Source organism: Saccopteryx leptura, chromosome 2 (genome assembly GCF_036850995.1).
Source record: "Saccopteryx leptura isolate mSacLep1 chromosome 2, mSacLep1_pri_phased_curated, whole genome shotgun sequence".
In the NCBI taxonomy this organism is placed as follows: Eukaryota; Metazoa; Chordata; class Mammalia; order Chiroptera; family Emballonuridae; genus Saccopteryx; species Saccopteryx leptura.
The window spans coordinates 112,051,887-112,079,555 of NC_089504.1; the positions used below are offsets into that span (position 1 = coordinate 112,051,887).

Sequence of the window (27,669 nt, forward strand, 5' to 3'; positions counted from 1 at the left end):
ATCAGAGGAGAAATTTAAGGCTTAGAGAAATGTAATACATCATCCTAGATTGGATGCTAGGCCTGTAAAGGACATTATTGGGACAATCAGTAAAAACTGACTGGGGCCTATAGATTAGATTGTAATATTGATCAGCATTAACTTGCTGATTTTGACGATGGTTTTGTGATTAGGAGATTGTTCTTGTACTTAGAATATCTACATTAAGATATTCAGGGGAGGCCCTGGCCAGTTGGCCCAGCGGTAGAGCGTCGGCCTGGCGTGCAGGAGTCCCGGGTTCAATTCCCGGCCAGGGCACACAGGAGAAGTGCCCATCTGCTTCTCCATCCCTCCCCCTCTCCTTCCTCTCTCTCTCTTCCCGTCCCGCAGCCGAGGCTCCATTGGAGCAAAGATGGCCCGGGCGCTGGGGATGGCTCTGTGGCCTCTGCCTCAGGCGCTAGAATGGCTCTGGATGCAACAGAGCGACGCCCCAGAGGGGCAGAACATTGCCCCCTGGTGGGCATGCCGGGTGGATCCCGGTCGGGTGCATGTGGGAGTCTGTCTGACTGCCTCTCTGTTTCCAGCTTCGGAAAAATGAAAAGAAAAAAAAAAAAAAAGATATTCAGAGGATAATTGGCATCATGTCTGAAACCTATTCTTGAACAGTTCCAAAATGTTAAGTTTCTAAATCTTTATGAAAGGTATATAAGAGCTCTGTAGCTCTTAGTAAATTTGAAATGATTTCAAAATAAAAAACAAAACCCCTGACTCATCCACAGTCACAAACAGAACAGAACAGATAGTTGGACTTAGATCTGTCACATCTAAATATATATATATATATATTTTACTGCCTCTTCTACTTATTCTAACCAATGTCACATGATAGCAAAGTTAAAAATATCCAGCAAACTTTTATCTATTTCTCACTGTTACTTATGACTCGTTTTAACAGTATTAACTATCTTAAGTTTATTCTAAGTCAGAATGCTGGCCTTTTGTAGTATTTATACTCTGTCACTTAATAAATGTTATATGATTGTAGTTTTGTTTTCTTTGCTACCACCTTTATTGTAAATTTATACTTACTATAAATGGACTATTAAGCACATTTTATAATTGTGCATCATAATTTAACTTAAAATGACACTGTCTCAAAATAATTACCTGCTTTTTGTTTTAACAATAGGTTATCTTATGATGAGGCTTTTGCTATGGCTAATGACCCCCTGGAAGGCTTCCATGAAGTAAACCTTGCTTCACCTACTTCTCCAGACCTTCTTGGAGTATATGAGTCGGGAGCTCAAGAGCAGACTACCTCACCAGGTGTCATCTACCGGCCTCTCCCTTCATCTTTATGCTCTACTCCTATCCAGGCTAATGCTTTAGATGTTGCTGACCTTCCTACACAGCCTGTGTATTCATCCCCCAGACGTTTAAATTGTATGGAAATACCTGGTATCAGGTAAGAGATCATCAGGATGCTTAGTTTCAAGTATCATATTAAACAAATGGACAGTTTGCTTGGTTACTTTAAGTTTTAATGTTTAAAAATTTTGAATCATAAGAGTTTGTCCATGAGGAGCAATGCATGTTAATGCTTGAAAGCAGGGGTCTGCAAACTTTATGTAAAGGGCCAGATAGTAAATATTTTAGGCTTCGTGGGCCAGTTTCTATTGTAGCTATTCAACTCTGCTGTTGAAAGTGCAGAAGCAGTGGCCCTGGCTGATTGGCTCAGTGGTAGAGTGTTGGCCTGGTGTGTGGAAGTCCCAGGTTCAATTCCCGGCCAGGGCACAAAGGAGAAGCGCCCATCTGCTCTACCCTTCTCCCTCTCCTTTCTCTCTATCTCTCTCTTCCCCTCCCTCAGCCAAGGCTTCATTGAAGCAAAGTTGGCCCAGGTGCTGAGAATGGCTCCATGACCTCTGCCTCAGGTGCTAGAATGGCTCCGGTTGCAACTGAGCAACGGCCTGGATGGGCAGAGCATCACCCCCTAGTGGGCATGCCAGGTGGATTCCAGTCGGGCACATGCAGCAGTCTGTCTCTCTGCCTCCCTGCGTTTCACTTTAGAAAAAAAAAAAAAAAAAAAAAAAATGTGCAGAAGCAGCCACAGACAGTATGTAAATGAATAAGCTCCAATAAGACTTTACATATGGCAGCCGTTGAGTTTTGAATTTTATATGATTTTCTTGTGCCACAACATAGTATTTGATTTTACCTATTGAAAATGTAAAAATAATTTTTGGCTTATGCCATACGAAAACAGGCAGCAGTCTGGAATTTAGCCTGTTCAGTTTGCTGACCCCGGTTCTAGCACTATCCAGTAGAACTTTCTGTGACAATGAAAATGTTCTGTTTCTCTGCTAATATGATAGCTATTAGCCACATGTGACTATTAAGGACTTAAAATATGTTAGCTTTGCCCAAAGACATGCTATTAATTGAATATACTGGTACCAAATTGGATAGACCTGTGTGTTTATGACCTTAGTGTTTCTCGACCTGTGTTTATGCCAGTTATATTTGAGCATATGCTGAAGTTTTCTGAACCCTCTTTTGCAGCATCCATGTTACAGACCTGGCACCTTGCTCTACCTCTGGAGTAACAGCTGGGTTAACTAAATTAACTACGAGAAAGGACAACTACAGTGCAGAGAGGGAGTTTTTGCAGGGTGCTACTGTAACAGAAACCTGTGATGGCAGTGAAGATATTTTCGGGTTGAGTACCGATAGTCTGTCCCGTTTACGAAGCCCATCTGTTTTGGAAGTCAGAGAGAAGGGCTATGAAAGATTAAAAGAAGAACTTGCAAAAGCTCAGAGGGTAAGCAAAAAGATCTTTTATTCTTTCATACATTATATTTGAAATTAAGATTTTTCCGTGGAGTGGGGTAACTCAAATGAAATCATCATTTTTCTGCACTTGTCCTTCACATGAACACAGCCTTGGCTCCTGTTGGGCAGCATTTAGGAATCTATGAAATTGATGGCGTAGTAAAGGTCATCTAAGAACACTAACTGGAAAAATGAGATTCTGTAACTTCCGTTGTCCCCTACATTGCCTACTTCCTATCTTGCATTATCTGTAGTGCATATTTGGTGGGTTATGTTCCATGTGTCAATTTTTCCCTTCTTATGTGTGTTTGACTTTATGGTCATTTACTTGAAGTCATTCAGTCCAAGACATTTTGTTTTGAGGAATTGTTTTAGTAATATTACCTTCATATTGTAGCTGGGTTTGAATATTTTCTGTCTTACCTTGGAGAATTTTCTTATTTATTTCTTAATTTTTTTTATTTAGACAGTTAAATTTAACAGGGTGACATTGGTCAACCAGAGTGCATAGATTTAGAGAAAACATCTCCACATCATTTGGCCAGTCGATTATGTTGTATACCCATCACCCAAAGTCAAATCATCCTCTGTCACCCTGTATTTTGTTTCTCTTTAAGCCTTCCCTTTCCCCCATCTGCCTCCCTCTCCACCTTTCCCTTCCCCTGGTAACCACTGCACTCCAGTTTATGTCCATGAGTCTCAATTTTGTGTCCCACGTATGTATGGAATCATACAGTTCTTAAGCTTTTTCTGACTTACTTATTTCACTCAGTATAATGTTATCAAGGTATATACATGTTGTTGTAAATGATACTATGCCATCATTTCTTATGGCTGAGTAGTATTTCATAGTGTATATGTGCCACATCTTCTTTATCCAATCCTCTACGTACCCATGTTTTCAAGTTTTGTGAGTAGTACCCAGTAGAGGGATTGCTGGGTCATATGGTAGTTCTATTCTTAATTTTTTGAGGAACCACCATACTTTCTTCCATAATGGTTGTACTAATTTACATTCCCACCAACATTGAATAAGGGTTCCTTTTTCTCCATAGCCTCTCCAGCACTTGTTATTACCTGTGTTGTTGATAATGGCTAATCTAACAGGTGTGAGGTGGTATTTCATTGTAGTTTTGATTTGCATTTCTCAGACAGCTAATGATGATGAGCATTTTTTCATATATTTGTTGGCCATTTGTATTTTTTCTTGGGAGAAGTGTCTGTTCATGTCCTCTTCCCATTTTTTTTTTATTGGATTGATTGTTTGTTGCTGAGTTTTGTGAGTTGTTTATATATTTTGGATATTAGTCCCTTATCTGAGCTGTTGTTTGAAAATATCATCTCCCATTTAGTTGGTTGCCTATTTGTTTTGTTGACAGTTTCTTTTGCTGTGCAGAAGCTTCTTAGTCTGCTATAATCCCATTCATTTATCTTTGCCTTTACTTCCCTTGCCTTTGGAGTCAAATTCATAAAATGTTCTTTATGGCTAAGGTCCATGAGTTTAGTACCTATGTTTTCTTCTATGTAATTTATTGTTTCAGATCTTATAGTTAGGTCTTTGATCCGTTTTGAATTAATTTTTGTGCAAGGAGATAAACTGTAGTCGTTTCATTCTTTTGCATGTGGCTTTCCAATTTTCCCAGCACTATTTATTGAAGAGTCTTTCTTTTCTCCATTGTGTGTTTTTGGCTCCTTTAACAAAGATGATTTGACCATATATATATGGTTTTATATCTGGACTCTCTATTCTGTTCCATTGGTCTGTGTGTCTATTTTTCTGCCAGTACTGTACCATGCTGTTTTGATTACTATGGCTCTGTAGTATAGTTTGAAGTCAGGTATTGTAATGCATCCAGCTTGGTTTTTTTCCCCCTTAGGATTACTTTGGTTATTCGAGGTTTTTTATGGTTCCATATAAACCTGATGGTTTTTTGTTCCATTTTTTAAAAAAGTGACATTGGAATTTTGATGGGAATTGCATTAAATTTGTATATTGCTTTGGGTAATAATGGCCATTTTAACTATATTTATTCTTCCTATCCACAAACAGGGATTATTTTTCCATTTCATTGTGTCTTTTTCAATTTCTTTTAATAATGCTTTGTAGTTTTCAGTATATAGGTCCTTTACATTCTTTGTTGTTTATTCCTAGGTATTTTATTTTTTTGTTGCTACTGTAAAAGGGGTTATTTTTTTGAGTTCTTTTTCTGAGGTTTCATTGTTGGCATATAAAAAAGCAATAGACTTCTGTATACTAATTTTGTATCCTATGACCTTACTGTATTGGTTTATTATTTCTAATAGCTTTTCTGTGGAATCTTTGGGGTTTTCTATGTACAGGATCATGTCATCTTCAAAAAGTGAATCCTTTACTTCTTTCCCAATAGGGATGCTTTTTATTTCTTTCTCTTGTCTGATTGCTCTGGCTAGAACTTCTAGCACTGTGTTGAATAGAATTGGAGAGAGTGGGCAGCCTTGTCTTGTTCCTGATTTTAGAGGAAAAGTTTTCCATTTTTTGCCATTGAGAATGATGTTAGCTGATGGTTTGTCATAAATGGTCTTTATTATGTTAAGATATTTTCCTTCTATACCCATTTTGTTGAGTGTTTTAAACATAAAAGGATGTTGTATTTTATCGAATGCCTTTTCTGCATCTATTGATAGGATCATATGGTTTTTGTTCTTTGTTTTGTTGATACGGTGTTTTACGTTAATCGTTTTATGTATGTTGAACCATCTTTGTGTTTCTGAGATGAATCCCACTTGATCATGATGGATTATTTTTTTGTTGTGTTCAATTTGCTAGTATTTTATTTAGGATTTTTGCATTTCTATTCATTATAGATATTGGTCTGTAGTTTTCTTTTTTTGTGTTGTCCTTATCAGGTTTTGGTATGAGGGATATGTTAGCCTCATAAAATGTGTTTGTAAGTATTGCTTCTTCTTCAATTTTTTGGAAGACTATGAGAGGAATAGGAACCAAGTCTTCTTTGAATGATTGGTAGAATTCACTAGTATATCCATTTGGCCCCGGATTTCTACTTTTGGGGAGGTTTTTGATAGTTGTTTCTATTTCTTTCCTGCTTATCGATCTGTTTAGGCCAGGGTTCCCCAAACTACAGCCCGCGGGCCACATGCAGCCCCCCTGAGGCCATTTATCCAGCCCCCACCACACTTCCGGAAGGGGCACCTCTTTCATTGGTGGTCAGTGAGAGGAGCACATTGACCATTTCATTAGCCAGAAGCAGGCCCATAGTTCCCATTGAAATACTGGTCTGTTTGTTGGTTTAAATTTACTTGTTCTTTGTTTTAAATATTGTATTTGTTCCTGTTTTGTTTTCTTACTTTAAAATAAGATATGTGCAGTGTGCATAGGGATTTGTTCATAGTTTTTTTTATAGTCCGGCCCTCCAACGGTCTGAGGGACAGTGAACTGGCCTCCTGTGTAAAAAGTTTGGGGACCCCTGTTTTAGGCTTTCTACTTCTTTGTGATCCCATCTAGAAAGATTGTATTGTTCTAGGAGTTTATCATTTCTTCTAGATTGTTGAATTTGGTGGCATATAATTTTTCATAGTATTCTGCGATAATCCTTTGTATGTCTATGATATCTGTGGTAATTTCTCCTCTTTCATTTTGGATTTTATTTATATGAGTCTTTTCTCTTTTTTCCTTAGTGAGTCTTGCCAGGGGTTTGTCAATTTTATTGATCTTTTCAAAGAATCAGCTCTTTGTTGTATTATTTTTTTCTAGAGCTTTTCTGTTCTCTATTTCATTTATTTCTGCTATAATTTTTATTATTTCCTTTCTTCTGCTGGTTTTGGTTTGCCTTTGTTCTTTTTCTAGTTCCTTAAGATGTGATGTTAAGTAGTTTACTTAGGCTCTCTCTTGCTTTTTCATATACATATAAGCATGTAATGATATGAACTTCCCTCTATTACTGCTTTTGTTGCATCCCAGAGATTCTGATATGTCGTGTTGTCATTTTCATTTGTATATATTTTTTGATCTCTTCTTTTAAAAAAATTTTTTTTTTATTCATTTTAGAGAAGAGAGGGAGAGACAGAGAGAGAGAGAGAGAGAGAGGAGAAACACAGAGAGGGGGAGGAGCTGGAAGCATCAACTCCCATATGTGCCTTGACCAGGCAAGCCCAGGGTTTCGAACCAGCGACCTCAGTATTTCCAGGTTGACACTTTATCCACTGCGCCACGACAGGTCAGACAGTGATCTCTTCTTTTATTTTTCCTTTGACCCATTCATTTTTTACAACTATGTTGTTTAATTTCCACATTTTTGTGGGTGTGTTTACTTCTTTTTTGCAGTTGAATTCTAGTTTCAAAACCTTATGGTCAGAGACTATGCTTGGTATAATTTAATCTTTCTGAATTTGTTGGTGTTAATTTTGTGGCCCAGCATATGGTCTATTCTTGAGAATGTTCCATGTACACTGGAGAAAAATGTATACTCTGACAGTTTGGGATGAAATGTCCTGTAAATGTCTATTATGTCCATTAGTTCTAGTGTTTCATTTAAGGCCAATATTTCTTTTTTCTCTTTTGTATTTTTCTGAAGTGAGAAGCGGGGGGAAGGCAGACAGACACATTCCTGCACACACCCTACTGGGATACACTTGGCATGCCCACCAGGGGCAATGCTCAGCCCCTCTGGGGCGTTGCTCTGCTGCAGTTGGAGCCATTGTGGTGTGTGAGGCGGAGGCCATGGAGCCATCCTCAGCACCTGGGCCAACTTTGCTCCACTGGAGCCTTGGCTGCGGGAGGGGAAGAGAGAGAGATAGAGAGGAAGGAGAGGGAGAAGGGTGGAAAAGCAAATGGGCGCTTCTCCTATGTGCTCTGACCAGGAATCGAACCCGGGACTTCCACATATTGGGTGACGCTCTACTGCTGAGCCAACCAGCCAGGGAAGGCCGATATTTCTGTATTGGTTTTCTGTTTGGATGAATGATCTAAAGCCATCAATGATGTATTGAGGTCTCCCAAGTATGATTATATTTTTTTCGGTTTGCTCTTTTAGATCAGTTAGTAGTTTTATATATTTTGGTGCTCCTTGGTTTGGTGCATATATATTAAGGAGTGTTACATCTTCTTGATACAATGTCCCCTTTATCATTATGAAATGTCCATCCTTTTCTCTTGTTACCTTTGTTGTCTTGTAGTCAGCATTGGCAGATATGAGTATAGCTACTCCTGCTTTTCTTCGGATATTATTTGCTTGGAGAATCATTTTCCAACCTTTCACTTTGAATCTATTTTTATCCTTGTAGCTTCCATGTGTTTCTTGAAGGCAGTATATTGTTTGGTTTTTCTTCTTGATCCAATCTGCTACTCTGTGCCTCTTTATTGGTGAGTTGAATCCATTTACATTTAGTGTAATTATTGACATTTGAGGATTTTCTATTGCTGTTTTATATACTGTTTTCTGATAGCTTTGTGTCTTGTTTGGTTTTTCTTTTTTGTTTTTCTGTCATTTGTTTTTGTTTTGTTTTTTATAAATAAATTTTTATTAATTTTAATAGGGTGACATCAATAAATCAGGGTACATATATTCAAAGAAAACATGTCCAGGTTATCTTGTCATTCAGTTATGTTGCATACCCATCTCCCAAAGTCAGATTGTTCTCCGTCACCTTCTATCTAGTTTTCTTTGTGCCCCTCCCCCTCCCCCATCTCCCTCCCCCTCCCCTCCCGTAACCACCACACTCCCGTCCATGTCTCTTAGTCTCGTCCTTATGTCCCACCAATGTATGGAATCCTGCAGTTCCCGGTTTTTTCCGACCCACCCACCTCACTCCGTACAATGTTATCAAGATCCCACCATTTTGTTGTAAATGATCCGATGTCATCATTTCTTATGGCTGAACAGTACACCACAGTGTACATGTGCCACATCCTCTCCATCCATTCTTCTATTTTTTTTTTTTTTACGATGATTAAAGCCTTTAAGCAAACTCTTGGCCAATACAGCAAGAATCCATAAAAGAGTAGTGTCCTTAACATGTTCACCAAGTCCAAGTTGGCACCATCACCATTCCAAATTCCTGCAAATGCAACACAACCCCAGTTCAGTCTGTTAGGAGCTGTCACAAAGAGCAGGAGTCCAGGAAAAGTCCACATCCAAGAAAAGATGGCACTGGAAATGTTGTCATGATTCTATACTTTGCAGCTCACGTCCAAGTCCCAATGACCGCTGCTTCTAGCTGGTAATGGTTCAGGTAGACTGGAAAAGCCATCTGCAGCATGCATGGATATGGAGCTTCTGTTTTCCTCTGCCTGGAGAGATGAGACCAGGTTGCTTTTCCCTAGAGCTCTGCGACTGTGGCGTGGTAAAGAGAACCTTGGGATACACTAAACTGGGTGGCAAAGGTAGATTCATAATAGAAGTTGGCAAAAGGGGGAAAGAGAGCTCTAAATTAGGAGTAGGTCCCAGCCTGAAATATAAGTGGGGCATTGAGGTCGGAGGAATAAAGGAAACACTATATATTAAACAAAGAAGCAGAAAATAGGACTATCAACACCCACAACAGAGCTCTTCGAGGGAAGAATAAAAAACCTGACTATCAGGCAAAACATAGTTAAATGGCCCTTGTACAAATGAGATCAGTTTACCTGCTTCTTGGAAGAAATACCCTAGGCTCGTCCACGGTGTTGTAGATGGGGCCGACGACCCTGGGCACCTTCAGCCTTCAGTGGCAAACCCCAGCATTCTGGGCAAGGTTAGGTCATAGGTGGCTGGAGAAGGGCTGGAAGAGACTAAACCCTCCCTTAGAGGAGCGAGGGGGAAGCCTACCTTCCAGTGTCCCTTTTTCCTCACAGCAAAGGCGTGTAAGTCTGGCAGGCTTTAGCTCAATGACCTTCCTTTCCACTATTGAAGCAGGACCCAGATGGCATCCTATGAGACCCCTTTGGGGCGTTGGAGCCTTTAAGGGTGTATCCTAAAAGCTGGTAGTTCACCTGATCTCTGTTGGGCTTTTTCTGCCTCTAGGTATCTTAAAAGCCATGCTCAGAAGATCTCTCTGAGGGGTTTGAGAATTCCCATCCGTGAATCCCCAAGCCTATATAAAGCTTTTCTGTATATCTAGAGCTATCTGGAAAAAGACAAAACAGTGTTATTAGCTGGATCAAATAAAAGAAGGTAGAAGTTTGCAGGAGAAAAGTATTTGGCGTCTCCTGTTCATCAGCATTCAAAAGAAATTTAAAATCTTTTAAGTAGCTCTGGCCGGTTGGCTCAGTGGTGGAGCGTCGGCCTGGCGTGCAGAAGTCCCGGGTTCGATTTCCGGCCAGGGCACACAGGAGAAGCGCCATCTGCTTCTCCACCCCTCCCCCTCTCCTTCCTCTCTCTCTCTCTTCCCCTCCCGCAGGGAGGCTCCATTGGAGCAAAGATGGCCCGGGTGCTGGGGATGGCTCCTTGGCCTCTGCCCCAGGCGCTAAAGTGGCTCTGGTCGCAACAGAGCGACGCCCCGGAGGGGCAGAGCATCGCCCCCTGGTGGGCAGAGTGTTGCCCCCTGGTGGGCATGCCGGGTGGATCCCGGTCGGGCGCATGCAGGAGTCTGTCTGACTGCCTCTCCCTGTTTCCAGCTTCAGAAAAATACAAAAAAAAAAATTTTTTTTTAAGTAAAAAGCATAATATGGTAGACCCGTAGGAGTTCCAGGATGTGACTCCCCCTTTTAAGTTTTTTTTAAATTGACCTTAAAATATTTTCTGGGTACACTTTAATAATACCTTGACTTTAAAGATTGTAAGAAATACACATAATTCGAAAGGTTTGACAAAATAGAGTAAATGCTTTTGCTACATATGCAGGAGCATTGTCAGTTTAAGCAGTTTAGGAAATCCAATAATAGAAAAATACATACAGACAATGAGCTATAACATGCTTAGCAGCCTCTCCTGTTCTGACAGAGGTTACTATAGATCCAGAATAGGTATCTACTGTAACGTGGACATAGGACTTTTTGCCAAACGAAGGTATATGAGTAACATCCATTTGCCAAAGTTGTCCTGGTAGGGGTCCTCGAGGGTTAACTCCAAATGAAGGGACAGATTGTAATATAGGACCCCTTGGACAGGATTTGCCAATCCGCCGTGCTGCTTCCCGAGACAGTTGAAAATGTTTACTCAGGACTGCAGTGTTCTGGTGATGAATAGTATGAGACTGAATTGCTCGATCTGTCATGGTTGCTCCAAATAATTTTCTTTTGGGTAGCTTGATCAACAAGGGCATTCCCTTGTGCTAAAGCTCCAGGGAGCATGGAGTGAGCTTGAGTATGTCCTATAAAACATGGAGCTCTATGTTGACCTACAAGTCTTTGAAATCCCCAATCAAGCATCTGAGTACTGACTAAACCATTAGGACTGACAAGCAACGCTCCCATATTTTTCAAAACATCTCTACCCCACAAATTAACTGGCCATCCAGGGAGCACATAAGGCTTAAAAGATCCAGAATGACCTTCTTAATCTTCCCAATGTAGAAAACTAGAACTTTGTTGAGGGGATTTACTCTGCCCTATACCTTGTAATTCTGTGGCTGCTGCATGAGTGGGCCAGGAAGGAGGCCAATGTAGCTTAGCAATAACAGATACATCAGCTCTAGTATCTAAAAGTCCTTTAAATTTATGCCCTTGTATTGTTAGTTCCATTTCAGGGTGTTCCTGACCTATTTTTTTAAATCCAATTGGCAGAATCAGAGGAGCCAAATCACCAATTTTCTTGGGGCCCCTTTTTCAGGATGTGGCCTGAGAAGCAGAATTAGCATCCTTATACTATTCTTCTAACTGCCTGTATTAGCTGTGAGACACATTCTTTTTTTTTTTTTTTTGATTAATTTTAATGGGGTGACATTGATAAAATTATCTTCTCTCACCTTCTAACTGGTTTTCTTTGTGCCCCTCCCCCCAAACTCCCTCCCTTTCCTCTCCCCACACTGTAACCCCAACACTGTTGTCCATATCTCCGAGTCTCATTTTTATGTCCCACATATGTATGGAATCATATAGTTCTTAGGTTTTTCTGATTTACTTATTTTGCTCAGTATAATGTTATCAAGGTCCATCCATGTTGTTGTAAAAGATCCAATGTCATCCTTTCTTATGGCTGAGTAGTATTCTATAGTATATATGTACAAAAGCTTTTTAATCCACTCGTCCTCTGATGGACACTTGGGCTGTTTCCAGATCTTTGCTATTGTGAACAATGCTGCCATAAACATAGGGGTGCATTTCTTCTTTTCAAACAGTGTTACGGTGTTCTTGGGGTATATTCCTAAGAGTGGTATAACTGGGTCAAAAGGCAGTTTGACTTTTCATTTCTTGAGGAATCTCCATACTGTTCTCCACAGTGGCTGCACCAGTCTGCATTCTCACCAGCAGTGCAGGAGGGTTCCCTTTTCTCCACATCCTCGCCAGCACTTATTCTGTGTTGTTTTGTTGATGAGCGCCATTCTGACTGGTGTGGGGTGATATCTCATTGTGGTTTTAATTTGCATTTCTCTAATGATTAGTGATGTTGAGCATTTTTTCATATGCCTATTGGCCATCTGTATGTCCTCTTTGGAGAAATGTCTATTCATTTCTTTTGCCCATTTTTGGATTGGATTGTTTGTCTTCCTGGTATTAAGTTTTACAAGTTCTTTATAAATTTTGGTTATTAACCCCTTATCAGACACATTGTCAAATATATTCTCCCATTGTGTATTTTGTCTTTTTTTTTTTTTTTTTTTTCTGAAGCTGGAAACGGGGAGAGACAGTCAGACAGACTCCCACATGCGCCTGACCGGGATCCACCCGGCACGCCCACCAGGGGCGACGCTCTGCCCACCAGGGGGTGGTGCTCTGCCCCTCCGGGGTGTCTCTCTGTCGCGACCAGAGCCACTCTAGCGTCTGGGGCAGAGGCCAAGGAGCCATCCCCAGCGCCCGGGCCATCTTTGCTCCAATGGAGCCTTGGCTGCAGAAGGGGAAGAGAGAGACAGAGAGGAGGGGGGGGGGGTGGAGAAGCAAATGGGCGTCTCTCCTATGTGCCCTGGCCGGGAATCGAACCCGGGTCCCCCTCATGCCAGGCCGACGCTCTACCACTGAGCCAACCGGCCAGGGCCATATTTTGTCTTTTTATTCTGTTCTTATTGTCTTTAGCTATGCAGAAGCTTTTTAATTTGATAAAGTCCCATTTGTTTATCCTGTCTTTTTTTTCACTTGCCTTGTGGAGACAAATCTGCAAATATATTGCTGTGAGAGATGATGGAGAGCTTACTTCCTATGTTTTCTTCTAAGATGCTTATGGTTTTACGGCTTACATTTAAGTCTTTTATCCATTTTGAGTTTATTTTTGCAAATGGTGTAAGTTGGTGGTCTAGTTTCATTTATTTGCAGGTAGCTGTCCAATTTTTCCAACAGCATTTGTTGAAGAGGCTGTCTTTACTCCAATGTATGCTCTTACCTCCTTTGTCAAATATCAGTTGTCCATAAAAGTGTGGGTTTATTTCTGGGTTCTCTGTTCTGTTCCATTGATCTATATGCCTGTTCTTTTGCCAGTACCAGGCTGTTTTGAGTACAATGGCCTTATAATATAACTTGATACCCGGAAGTGTGATACCTCCCGCTTTATTCTTCCTTTTCAAGATTGCTGAGGCTATTCGTGTTTTCTTTTGGTTCCATATAAATTCTTGGAATATGTGTTCTATATCTATGAAGTAAGTCATTGGTATTTTAATCGGTATTGCATTGAATTTATAAATTGCTTTGGCTAATATAGACATTTTAATGATGTTTATTCTTCCTAACCATGAGCACAGTATATGCCTCCACTTGTTTGTATCTTCCCTGATTTCTTTTATCAATGTTTTATAATTTTCCGAGTACAAGACTTTAATCTCCTTGGTTAAATTTATTCCTAGGTACTTTATTTTTTTGGTTGCAGTAGTAAAGGGGATTGATTCCTTAATTTCTCTTTCTGACAGTTCATTGTTAGTGTATAAAAATGCCTCTGATTTCTGAGTATTAATTTTATATCCTGCCACCTTGCCAAATTCATTTATCAGGTCTAGTAGTTTTTTGACTGCGACTTTAAGGTTTTCTATATACAATATCATATCATCTGCAAATAATGATAGTTTTACTTTTTCTTTTCCAATTTAGATGCCTTTTATTTCTTTTTCTTGTCTGATTGCTGTGGCTAGGACTTCCAGAACTATGTTGAATAAGAGTGGTGAAAGGGGGCACCCCTGCCTTGTTCCTGATCTTAAGGGGATTGCTTTTAATTTTTGCCCATTGAGAATGATGTTGGCTGTGGGTTTGTCATAGATGGCATTTATCATGTTAAGATATGTTCCCTGTATTCCCACTGTGCTGAGAGTTTTGATCATGAATGGGTGCTGGATTTTATCAAATGCTTTTTCTGCATTTATTGAAATTATCATGTGGTTTTTCTCCTTCCTTTTGTTTATGTGTTGAATCACATTGATTGATTTGCGAATATTTTATTAGCCTTGCCTCCCCAGAATAAATCCCACTTGATCATGATGTATGATTTTTTTCATATATTGCTGGATCCGGTTTGCTAATATTTTGTTGAGGATTTTAGCATCTAAATTCATCAGGGATATTGGCCTATAGTTTTCTTTCTTTGTGTTGTCTTTGCCTGGTTTTGGAATCAGAATATGCTCGCCTCATAAAAGGAGCTTGGAAGTCTTCCTTCCTCTTGAATTTTTTGAAATAGCTTGAGAAGGATAGGAGTTAGTTCTTCTTTGAATATTTGGTAGAATTCACTTGTGAAGCCATCAGGCCCAGGACTTTTCTTTTTTGGGAGTTTTTTGATGACGGTTTCAATCTCATTTGTTGTAACTGGTCTGTTTAGGTTTTCTGATTCTTCCAGATTAATTTTTGGAAGATTATATGTTTCAAGGAATTTGTCCATTTTATCTAGGTTGTCTAGTTTTTTGGCGTACAGTTCTTCATAGTATTTTCTTACAATATTTTGTATTTCTGTTATGTCAGTTGTTATTTCTCCACTCTTGTTTCTGATTTTATTTGAGTCCTCTCTTTTTCTTGGTGAGTCTGGTTAAAGGTTCATCGATCTTGTTTACCTTTTCAAAGAACCAGCTCCTGGTTTCATTGATCCTCTGTATTGTTTCTTTAGCCTCTATGTCATTTATTTCTGCTCTGATCTTTATTATTTCCTTCCTTCTACTAGCTCTAGGCTTTACTTGCTGTTCTTTTTCTAGTTCTTTTAGATGTAGGGTCAAATTGTTTATTTGAGCTTTTTCTAGCTTCTTGAGGTATGCCTTCAATGCTATGAACTTTCCTCTCAGGACTGCTTTTGCTGTGTCCCATAAATTTTGAGTTGATGTATGCTCATTATCATTCGTTTCTAGGTTTTTTTAAAATTTCTTCTTTGATCTCATCGTTTACCCATTTGTTATTTAATAACATGCTGTATAGTTTGCAAGTGTTTGAGTATTTTTCAGTTTTTTGGTCGTGGTTGATTTCTATAGTTTAATGCCATTGTGATCAGAGAAATTGCTTGATATGATTTCAGTCTTCTTAAATTTGTTGAGACCGCTTGTGTGCCCTAACATGTGGTCTATTCTAGAGAATGTACCATGAGCGCTTGAAAAGAATGTGTATTCTGCTGTTTTAGGGTGAAAGGTTCTGAAGATATCTATTAAATTGAGTTGATCTAGTATGTCCTTTAAGTCTGCTGTTTCTTTGTTAATTTTCTTTCTTGAGGATCTATCTAGTGATATTAGTGGGGTATTGAAATCTTCTACTACTATAGTATTGCTATTGATCTCAGCCTTTAAATCCATCAAAGTCTGCTTCATATATTTAGGTGCTCCTATATTAGGTGCGTAGATATTTATAATGGTTATATCTTCCTGTTGGATTGCTCTCTTTATCATTATGTAGTGACCTTCTTTATCTCTAACTATAGTCTTTGTTTTGAAGTCCATTTTGTCTGATATAAGTATTGCTACCCCAGCGTTTTTTTCATTTCCATTTTAATGAAATATTTTTTCCATTCTTTTATCTTCAATCTATGTGCATCTTTTGATTTAAGGTGTATCTCTTGTAAACAACATATGTATGGGTCCTGTTTTCTTATCCATAGGGTCCATTCTTATCCCATGTCTTTTGATCGGATCATTTAATCCATTTACATTTAAGGTTATTATTGATATGTAATTGTTTATTGCCATTTTATTCTTTAAAACTGTATTCCTTTTTTGCTATATTCTTTTTCTCCTTTGTTCTGTTTACAACAGGTCCCTTAGCATTTCTTGCAGCCTTGGTTTGGTTGTAGTGAATTCCTTGAGTATTTTTTTGTCTGGAAAGCTTTTTATTTCTCCTTCAATTTTAAATGATAGCCTTGCTGGATAAAGTAGTCTTGGTTGTAGGCTCTTGTTCTGCATTACTTTGAATATTTCTTGCCAATCCCTTCTGGCCTCAAGTGTTTCTGTTGAGAAGTCAGAAGTCATCCTTATGGGGGCTTCTTTGTAGGTGATAGTCTTTTTTTCTCTCGCAGCTTTTAATATTTTCTCTTTATCACTTAGCTTTGGTATTTTAAGTATGATGTGTCTTGGTGTTGGTTTCTTTGGGTTTCTCTTTAATGGAGTTCTCTGTGCTTGGGAGATGTTTTCCTGCCTTAATTGAGGGAAGTTTTCAGCTATGATATGCTTGAACAAAGTCTCTATCCCTTTTTCTTTCTCTTCTTCTTCAGGAACCCCTATGATGCAGATGTTATTTCTCTTCATGTTGTCACAGAGCTCTCTAAGAGTTTCCTCAGACTTTTTGAGTCTCTTTTCTTTTTTCTGCTCTGCTTCCGTGCCTTTATTTATCGTGTCCTCTAACTCGCTGATTTGATTCTCCGCTTCATCCATCCTGCTTTTAATTTCTTCTATTGTGTTCTTTATTTCAGATATTGTATTTGTCATTTCTGACTGATTCTTTTTTATTATTTCAATATCCTTTTTTATATTTGCTATCTCTTTATTTAGGTTTTCGTAATGACCATCTATTGTTGTTCTAATATCTTTGAGCATCCTAACAATCGTTATTTTAAACTCTGCATCTGGTAAGTTGGTTATATCTGATTCATTCAGGTCATTTTCTGGGAATTTCTCTTGATTCATTTGTGTTGCATTTCTCTGCCTTCACATTTTCTCTGTGTAAAGGAAGGTTTTGGCCTCTAGAGTCCACTGGGTATGGCCTCTGTTCCCTAGGTATGGTCTGTCTGCAGGTCCGCCACCCCCTCTTCTGTTGCTGCCTAGGGCTTTTGGGTTTGGGTGTTGCTGGTGTCTGCCCACTGGGGCTGTTGCTGTGGTTTCCACCTCTCCTTCACGGGTAGTGGCTGTGATCAGGTGCTCAGGTGTACAAGCCTTGGTGGCTTTGGCCTTTGCCCCGCCCCCGTGGGTGGTGTTATGCTCGGCCCTGAGGGCAGTGGGGAGCACCTCCTTTGCTCAGCTGCGGGTCTCTGCCTGTTTCCGGGCTTTCACCCCTTCCTTGCAGGAGGAACCCGCTCGTGGAACGGCTGCTAGCCTTGGCTCCACAGGCCAGGCAGGACTGCGTGCCCATGGTCAGTAGTGGGACTCTGCCTGTTCTGGGGCGGGACAAGGCTGTGCTCCTGCGCCCTCGCTCAAGAGCTGGTCTCCACCCCTTCCGGTGTTCCCGTTCTTTCCCCGCAGGCCAGATTGCAGACTGGAGGCAGCTGGGCTTGACTGCTTTTGCATGCCCCCTCCTCCCCAGCCCGGCAAGGCTGAGCTCACACCTGAGCCCAGTGGCGGTCAGCTGGCTTCCGTCCCTGCCGACAGAACCGCACCTCCGCGTTCTGCTGCTGCCCACCCTCCGGCAACCCTCAGCTGTGTGGGTGGCGGCGCTGCAGCTCAGACCCTTAGACTCACTACTGTAGCCCCGAAAGCTCCCTCCTTCTGAGCAACTCTGCTCTGAGTGCCGCTGGAAAGCTTGTTTGGCTGGTGTCCTTCTTCCCTTTGATGGTATTGCTGTTTCCGGGGGAAATATTCTCTTTAGATTTGGGGAGTGACTCGTCCCAGGGGTTAGGGTAGCTGTCTCCCAGAATGATTCTCCCTGTACTCTCCTCCTGCCACTCCGGTCCTCTCCTCTCTTGCTGTCCCCCGGAGTCCCAGGTGAGTGGTTGTGAGAGAGGTGTTCTGCGCGATCCCTTTAAGAAGAGTCTTGGGTCTGAGAAATCAGACTCTTTCTCACAAACAGTATCCTGACGTGTTTCCAGCTAAATACTGTCCATACGCCTCTTCTAGGCTCTGGGGCTGTAGGCTGGGGCTTTGTTCCTGGAACTCAGGACCCTCCCTTCTCTGCTAAACTCACTTCCCGCCATGCGAGTCTCTCCTGGCTGCTGTTCACTCCAGGGAGCTGGGCAGCCCTCTCCGCATTTCCGCTTATCCTACTAGTCTCAGTGTGGCTTCTTCAGTGTTCCTTGGTTGAAGAGTCCTCTTCGTTTAGTCCAAATTTGGTTTTTCCAGATGATAGTTCTTAAAATTAGTTTGTAATCCACTTTGGTTCTGGGAGGTGGTTGTTGGTACGTCTGCCTACTCCAGCGCCTTGTTTTCCTCTCTGTCATTTGTTTTTATGTGGTGGTATTCCATACTTCTGTCTTCTGTTTTTTCTTTTTTTAAGCTATGTATTTCAGTAGTAACATTTTCAGGGTGGTTACCATTAGGTTATTAGAAGAAAAAAATGTCATATTTATTAGTGGCATTTCCAGGGGTGATTACCATTAGGTTATTGGAAGAAAAATTATATTTATTAGAGTCCATTATCTCATGAGTGCTTCTGCACTCCATCCTCCTTTGTTACTGCTGATCTTTATCCTCTCCCCTTTTATGTTATTGTTGTCACAGATTATCCTTATTTTTGTGGTTTTGTTAAAATTTTTTTACTTGTAATTTTTTCTTGTTTTGTTCTTTGTATCTGGTTGGATAACCCCCTTTAGTATTTCCTGTAGTGGGGGTTTTCTGGTGATAAATTCCCTCAGCTTTTTTATGTCTGTAAATGTGTTCATTTCCCCTTCATATTTGATGGATAGCTTTGATGGATATAGTATTTTTGGTTGGTAGTTCCTCTCTTTTCAGTACTTTTAAATGTTGGGGTCCACTTATGGCTTCTAGAGTTTCTGCTGAGAAATCGGTTGATATCCTGATGGGCCTTTATATGTTATATCATTCTTCTCCCTAGCTTCCTTGAGGATTCTTTGTCATTGATTTGTGATAATTTCATTATGATGTGCCTTGTAGTATAGGTCTGTTTAGGTTGAGGTAACTTGATGTTCTGTCTGCTTCTTGGATTCGAGGCTCTCTTTCCACAAACTTGAGAAGTTCTCATTGATTATTTGTTTCAATATGTTCTCCATTCCTTTTCCCTCTCTTCCTCTTCTAATATACCCATTATTCTTATATTGCTCTTCCTGATGAAGTCAGACAGTTCTTTTAGGACTTTGTCATTTTTTTAAATTCGTGAGTCTCTCTCTTCTTTTCTCTGTAGTATCTCTAGTTGCTTGTCTTCAGTGTCACTGATTTTCTCCTCTATCTGGCTTGTTCTATTGGCTAAGCTTGTTACCTCATTTTTCAGTTTGTGTATTGAGTTTTTCATCTCTGTTTGGTTCTGTTTTGTAGTTTCAGTTTCCTTGATGAAGTACTCCTTTTGTTCATTAAGTTGTTTTTTGAGGTCACTAAATTACCTTTAAGTGTTTTATTGTATCTTATTGAGTATTTTATTATTTATTTTTTTAAACTCGCGTTATTTTTTTATTTTATTTTATTTTTAGATTTTATTTATTCATTTTTATTAGAGAGATAGGAAAGAGAGAGAGAGATAGAGAGAACAGGGGGAGGAGCAGGAAACATCAACTCCCATATGTGCCTTGACCTGACAAGCCCGGGGTTTTGAACCAGTGACCTCAGCATTCCAGGTTGACGCTTTATCCACTGCACCACCACAGGTCAGGCTCTTATTGAGTATTTTTAGAGCTTCAATTTTGAATTTTCTGTCATTAAGCTCCAAGGTTTCCATGTAATTGAGATTTTTTCCTGGAGATTTTTTATCATCAATTTGAGCTACAGCTCTGTCTTGTATATTTATATTTGATTTTTTTCCTTGATGGCATTTGTGGATGGTATTATTAATAACCCCAATAAAAGATAATTATTCCTTTTTCTGGCAGGGGGTGCTGCACTACAAAATTTGCCTCTGCAGGATTCTTGGGTGATCTGTTAAGGCTTAGCTGTCACCTTTGTAGTGATGAACGCAGGGTTGTCACATTGGTGAAAGGGCTTGTTGCTAGGGCTTTGCAACATTATAATACTGGCCTTGGCTAACAAAGCCCTCCCTCACATCCCAATAGAGCAGGGCATCTATTTCTGGGTGCCCTCGCCTCTCACAGGAAGAGAGCAGCCTGGAGATGTAGTGGAGGGGGATCAGCCACCACTGCTGTTTTCACAGCAAGGGGAGCAATGATGAACTGGGTGGCTGGGGTGACAGAGTCCAGTCCCCCCTCTGATACTACTTTAAGCTCTGTAAGCACAGCTCTGGGCTGGGCAGGGGTTGCGCACCACAAGCCGGTGTCCCCGAGTTTCAGGAGCAGCTGGGGCAGAGTTCGCAGGTCAGGGGCTTCCCATCCACACACGCTAAACTCCCTCTGGCAAGCTCGTGCCTGAGCTTCAGAGCTGGTGGTGTGCAGATCCCAGATCAAGTGCGTCTGGCACCACAATGCTAAATTGTGCCAGTCGGGTGGGCAGATCAAGCGCGCCCCAGTGTCCTGTGGGCCAATCTCCACAAGCTGTTTGCCTGCAGTTCTTGGGAGCTTGTGACTGGCTTTGTGTGCCTCGTGCCTGTAGTAGCTCAGCCCTGCAATCACAGGTGCAGCAGATGCTGGGAAGCAGCCCTGCTCCCTGTTCTTGGTGGTCACCCCCTTACTCTGCTCGTTCCCCCAGACTCTCCTCCCAACTTGTCAGATCTGAGACAAAGCCTGCGGAAACAGTGCCTCCCTCCCTCAGGTCTGTGAGGAAGGAGAAAGACTCAGTCCTTTGGCATTTGATATTATTTTTTCTTCTGTGCTTTGGCCCGCCTTCTTGTGCGATCATACCTTTGTCTATCCAGTGTGTGTATATTTCAGATTCTTATTGATTATTTTGTATCCCCAACACTTGGCATAATACAGTGCAATGCCTGGAATAGATGTTTCTTTATAAATGCTTTAAGGAATGGCTAATGGTTCAACAGCCATGCAGATATGTTCAAACATTTTGGTTAAATATATATATGTTGTATATATATATAATATATATCAAATATCTATATTATAAATATATATAACATATATATATAGTACATATATATACATATAATACATATATATATTTTTTTCCCGGTTAAATATATTTTATCTGAAAGAAAAATCAATAGCTTTTGAAGTCTTTTCCCAAAGAGAAGGGGTATGCTGAGATGAGATTGTATTTGGCTACTACCATACAGCTCAAAGTCCATTGTCTTAATACACAGTATTAAGTAAAATCACATTTTATACAGAACTACTGAGCATATATATTCATCTTTGAGAGTACTTTATAGGTATTTATTGATCAGAACAGATCACTAGTTTCTTAGTTCAAGTTAATTTATTTTGAAATCTTTAATTGGCTACATTTAGAGGTACTTTTGAGGTAATTGAAATAATAATGACATGTGAACACATATGAATGGTGAATTTTATTATGAAGAGTTCAAGACAGTATTAATTAATACTTTCCTGAATTGTGGGAATTTGTGAATCAAAAATAAGTCAATAGCCATTGTCTTCACTCTGATTATTCTTTTAGAGAGGTCTGATGGTTACCATTTTCCATTTTACTTCTAATCTAGTTTTGATTTTCCATTTAAAGTGGATTTCTTATAGGCAGCATGGAGGTAAGTTTTGCCATTTTATTCTTTCTCATAATCTCTACCATTAGTGCGTTTGGACCATTTACATTAATATGATATTGATATGGTTTGATTTAAATCTGCATTCTTACTATTTGCTTTCTGTTTGTCCCATCTGTTCACCCCTCCTTCCTCCTTTTCCACCTTCTTTTGGATTAATTCCATATTTTTTATGATTTCATCTTGTTTATTTGGCTTATTAACTTTATATGTTGTGCTAATTCAGTGATTGTTTAGGATTCATAGCTTAGATTTTTACCTTATCACAGCCTATCTTCTAATAATGGTACACTACCTTACATGTAGTGTAAGGACCTTACAGAAGTGTATTTCTGTCTTTCCCCTCTCAGCCTTTATGCTGTGAGTGTCATACATTTTACTTTTTAAATTCCACAGTGCATTGTTACTATTTTTGCATTAAACAGTTGATTATTCTTTAAAGGGATCTAAATGAGAAAGAATCTTTATATTTACTCGAGTAGCTGATTTCCTGTGCTCTTCATTACTTCATGTAGATCCAGCCATCTGATGCTATTCTCTTCCTACTTGAAGGACATCCTTTAATTTAAATTTTGTTGAGTGTGTTTGCTGATGATAACTTATTTTCAGCTGTTGTATATCTGAAGAGGTCTTCTTTGTACACATGTTTTTTGAAAGACATTTTCACTTGGTAAAAACTTTAGATTGACACTTTTTTCTTTTAGTATCTTAAAGATGTTGTTCAAGTGTCTTTAGTATGCATTGTTTCTCACAGAGGTCAGCTGTTATCCTTACCTTTGTTCCTCATATGAGATGTGAGATTCCTCTTTATCACTGGCTGTAAGCTATTCCATTACGGTGTACTTTGGTGTAGTTGTCTTGAGGTTTCTTGTGCTTGGGACTTATTGAAATTTTTGAAACTGTGGGTTAATTTTTATAGAATTTGGCTATTATTTCTTGAAAATCTCTCCTCTTCCTTGGGACTACTTTTGCATGTACATTGGATTGCTTAAAGTTCCATAGCTAACTGGCACTCTGTTCAGTTTTTTTAAATCTTCTATTTCATTGTGGATAGGTTCTATTGCTATATCTTTATTGTCAGTATTTTCTTCTGCAATATCTATTTTGTTACTCCTATACAACGTATTTGTTTTTTAAGGGAGAGAGGCAAGGACAGACAGGAAGGGAAAGAGATGAGAAGCATCAACTCATATTGTGGCACCTTAGTTGTTCATTGATTGCTTTCTCATATGTGCCTTGATGGGAGGTGGAAGAGGCTCCAGCTGAGCCAGTGACCCCTTGCTCAAGCCAGCGTCCTTGGGCTTCAAGCCAGCAACCTTTGGGCTCAAGTCAGTGACCATAGGGTCATGTCTATGATCCTACGATCAAGCTGATTGAGCCTGTGCTCAAGTCAGTGACCTTGGGCTCAAGCTGGTGAGCCTTGCTCAAACCAGATGAGCCCACGCTCAAGCTGTCGACCTTGGGGTCTCGAACCTGGGTCCTCTGAGTCCCAGTCCAATGCCCTATCCACTGCGCCACCACCTGGTCAGGCTGTGTTTAACTTTTTATTGTGATAACTTCATATATTTTTTCCATGTTTCAATATGTTTTCCTGGACTATTATGAGGCAGTTGCTCATAAGGAGTGTAGGATAAACCAGTTTAGCTTTTTTAGTTTTACATTCAAGGGCTCCCCTTCTATTATTGGTATATCTTTGTAGCCACTTCTCTTTCTCAGAGGTAAGCCGTGTTTGAGAAGGTTTTCTCCTATAGCCCAGTGTCTCTGTGAGCTTTACTGGCTTAACACTTCATCATAACATAGTTATTTTTTATAGTATTTTCTGCACTCTGTTTACTTTGGAACTTTGCCCTCACCTTCTTCCTTTAGTATCTGAAGTGTGTCTGTCTGTCAGTCTCTCTCTCCCTACATTATTCTTGTCCTGCAATTTGGTTTCAGGTTATGAGTTTTCCCTTGTGTGGAGCTCTGTCCTAGAAGGGTTTTTTTGCTGGATGCTTTGAGCTACCTGAGTGCAGAGCTTCACAGCACTGTGTGCTGCCTCAGGGACAGCCTTCTACACTCACCTACAACAGGGAGCCTGGGAAAACCATTCCCTTTTGTTCCATTTGTTCTCAGACTTTTTCTCCCAGTTTCCACCAATGGTAGAATCCTCTGCTTTGAGGACATACGTAATTTAGGTTCTGAGATTTTTCAGGGTGCCTCTGTAGTCTCATTGACTTCTTGTTCTCCTTTCACACAGTTGCTGATCCTGCAGTGCTGACATGTAGCCATATTCTCTCATAGTCGGAGATTCTAGGGGATTCTCTTTTACTTACGTTTATTGAAGATGTAGTCATTGGGTTCTCTGATATCCCAGTTGGTATACTTAGCTTTCAGGAGCTGTCCTTGGGAGAGTCAAAACCTGTGTTGCCACCACAATTATAATATAACTAACTCATTATTTTATTAGTGTAGTTGTGACCAGTATATAAGGGGCTTGAATTTTTTTATCTCAGTTTGAAAGATTAATTTAGGGCAACTTATAAAATTGCATATTTGTAATATCTTAAATTTTTTTTTAAATTTTAAATCATTTTTATTTTTCAGTGCAGTTGACATACAATATTATATTAGTTTCATGTGTATACCTTAGTGATTAGACATTATGAAACTTACTAAGTGGTCATCCCAATAAACCTTGTACCCTACTGACACCATACAACAATGTCTTAATATAGGAATTTTTTTTTTTTTTGTATTTTTCCGAAGCTGGAAATGGGGAGAGACAGTCAGACAGACTCCCGTATGCGCCCAACCGGGATCCACCCGGCACGCCCACCAAGGGGCGATGCTCTGCCCCTCCGGGGCATCGCTCTGTTGCGACCAGAGCCACTCTAGCGCCTGGGGCAGAGGCCAAGGAGCCATCCCCAGCGGCCGGGCCATCTTTGCTCCAATGGAGCCTCACTGCGGGAGGGGAAGAGAGAGACAGAGAGGAAGGAGAGGCGGAGGGGTGGAGAAGCAGATGGGTGCCTCTCCTGTGTGCCCTGGCCAGGAATTGAACCCGGGACCCCTTGCACGGCAGGCCAATGCTCTACCACTGAGCCAACCGGCCAGGGCCTTAATATAGGAATTTTTAAACATCTTTTTGTGACCTGTTGGGAATCATGTATAAATGTAAGATAGATTTTTGTTGTTAACATTCTTCCTAATTTTAAGTTTGCATCATTTGCCTCTGGTTATAATGTTAAAATGTATAGTCTTCTAATAGAAATTTTAGACTACAGTGTGGTACGTAATTTATTTATATGTAAATAATTGTTAAAGTAAACATGGAAAAAAACTTGTTGAACTTTTATTGAAATGAGTAAGCATAATTGAAGAAATTGCTTGTTGGACATAAATATGTTCAGAAGAAAGTTAAGGGGAAATTTTAATTGTTTATTTTCACATGTAATATATAATCATATTTAGTCTTTAAATGTTTTATGAAAGAAACATGAAAATTTAATGTGAGAATTTTTTGTAAATTAGATTTGCCTCATTGTGTTCCACATAGCAAGCACTAAATAAACATTTTCAGTGTGAACATTGTAGGAGGGAACAGTATTAATATTTTGTAATTTTATTAGTAAAGATTATATTGTCTGCTGAATCGAACTTCAAACTATGGAAATTCAAAATAATATATCCATTTCTCACAGGAACTGAAGTTAAAAGATGAAGAGTGTGAGAGGCTTTCTAAAGTACGAGATCAACTTGGACAGGAATTGGAGGAACTCACAGCTAGTCTATTTGAGGTTGGTCTATTTATATCTTGGCCAGAAGCAAAGTTTTGATCTTTATATATTGATAGAATTATTTTGAGGGAATCTTGAGAAAAATACACTTAACTTTATGCATATTTGTAAGTCTTCTAAGAAAAAATAAAATCCTTAATAAATGTAGAATCTTTGATTTAAAATGTTATGAAAAGGAAAAAACACTGTGGGTGACCTGTATCAGGCTGTTAAGAAATGCATATTGGAAGGAAAGGAGGTAAATTTAATTTTGATTTTTATCAAATATTTAGGGATTGCTTTAGAGTAAATTCATGACTCCACAGCAAACTGCTGATGTAGAGCTGATATGTGGCGATGTGAGGGATGTTAGCAGGCACATCTTGTTAGAAGGTGCACTTTGCTCTCCAGCCTATCACTGCGACCACAGTTTTCTTAGTAGGGGTGACATTGATATAAGACATTTAACATCCTTGGTGTATTACTCAGGCTTCTCCAAGAAACAGAAGTAATAGGATGTGTGTATATACATAACTTCATATAGACAGAAAGAGACTTATATTAGGAATCGGCTCATGCGATTATTGAGACCGACAAGTCCCAAGTTTTGCAGGGTGAGTTGGCTGGCTGGGGACCTAGAAAAGCCAATGGTGGTTCCAGTCCAAGTCCAAAGGCCTGAGAACCAGGAGAGCTGATGCTGCAGTTCTAGTTCCTTTTTTTTTTCCAATTCTAGTTCTAAGGCTGATGGGCTCAAAACCCAGGAAAAGCTAATGTTTCAATTCAAGTCTGAAGGGAGAAAGAATTCTCTTTTATTCTGTAGGGATCAGCTTTTTGTTCTATTCAGGCCTTCAATGTATTGGATCAGGCCCACCCACATTATAGAGGACATTCTCCTTTGCTCAGTCAACTAATATGAATGCTTATGTCATCCAGAAACACCCTCAAGAAACACCAGAATAATGCTTAAACAAATATCTGGGCACACCATATGGCCCAGTCAGGGTGACACACAGAATTAACCATCACACTTGACTTTGCCCAGAAAATGTTAGAAATCCTTCATGATCATTTTGACAACTTATAAATAAATATTCATGAGGGTGGGCAGAGAATAGCACTTCTTGTTAAGAAGTCTTGCCCCGGAGTGCCTCCTTTAGGTTAGCCTCCAAAATGTTTCTTATCGAAAACATTGATATATTACTAGAACAACTAATGCTATTATCACTCACCAATATTATTTTCTTAAAAATCTGTTCTTAAAACTTTTAATGTAATACAAGGTTTTAGGGAAAAATTTCCTCACACTTCATTTGTGTTTATGCAACATCTGTTTCAGTGTTAGCTATACATATTTGCTCACATAATTGTAATATATTTTGTAGTTTTTCCCCCCAAATAACCTCTTTTCTTGTTACTACATAGTCAGTGTAATGATAGAATAATCTTGTCATATTCTACCATTTTTATCATTTTAAGTAGCATTGCAGTGGATGTATTCAGATGTGTGGGCTTTCAATGAGCATGATGCTCCACTCCTGTTGGCCTTCACCTTTGTCTTTTTTGGGGTCATCTTCTTTCACAAACATTTTAAAACTAATTTATTTTTTGTTTAGTTAGCTAGTCAGAGATGAGAGGAAGAGGAATTTAAGGTGAAGGAGAGTGGAAAGTTAAAGCTCTGGAGCAAGAGTTCTGTGACTTGTCACATTTTTGTATGTACAAGAGGTATACAGGATATAAGACTTTTTCTTCCAGTATTGTCTGGCTACAAGAAAATTTTGTAGTGATATATGGATACCAGATGAGAAAGCAATTATGTTATACTATTTAAGAAAATTTTTATTTCTTTCCTGCCTGCCCTTAATTTTAGCTCTGCTTAACTCCATCCTTCTGTACTTACATGTATATTCTGTTAGATGAAGTAGAAGGAAAACAAATAGGAAGAAACTTTTCCCTCTCTATAGCGAGATGTGAAGTACCAGAAATGCAGTTTGTGCAATTAGTGAAAAAGCATATCTGGAAAACATGGTCTTGGGGCTCCTGACGTATTCCTAACAAACAATGGCTAATAGCACTGACACTGTGTAAACTTCCTGGGAAAGAAAATTACATTGATTAAACATGATTTTAGTAATAAAGAAAGCTGTATTCAAA

At 39.6% G+C, this 27,669-nt stretch overlaps 1 protein-coding gene and 1 non-coding gene across 3 annotated transcripts in view; one reads left to right on the forward strand and one right to left on the reverse strand.

Annotated features, from left to right (window-relative positions):
• The window catches only part of RAB3IP (RAB3A interacting protein), a 71,248-nt gene that overhangs the window by 12,176 nt on the left and 31,403 nt on the right, over nucleotides 1-27,669 (forward strand). Inside the window, exons 3-5 of one of the 2 annotated variants that reach the window (XM_066368542.1) lie at nucleotides 1,169-1,444; nucleotides 2,539-2,797; nucleotides 25,444-25,539. In XM_066368542.1, the coding sequence (XP_066224639.1) occupies nucleotides 1,169-1,444; nucleotides 2,539-2,797; nucleotides 25,444-25,539 (631 nt within the window). Of the gene's footprint in view, nucleotides 1-1,168; nucleotides 1,445-2,538; nucleotides 2,798-25,442; nucleotides 25,540-27,669 lie in introns of those variants that run through there. The other variant, XM_066368543.1, reaches the window with a different exon arrangement.
• Nucleotides 24,783-24,859, reverse strand: TRNAG-GCC (transfer RNA glycine (anticodon GCC)). The gene has a single exon. It is a non-coding gene; the product is annotated as a tRNA-Gly (tRNA).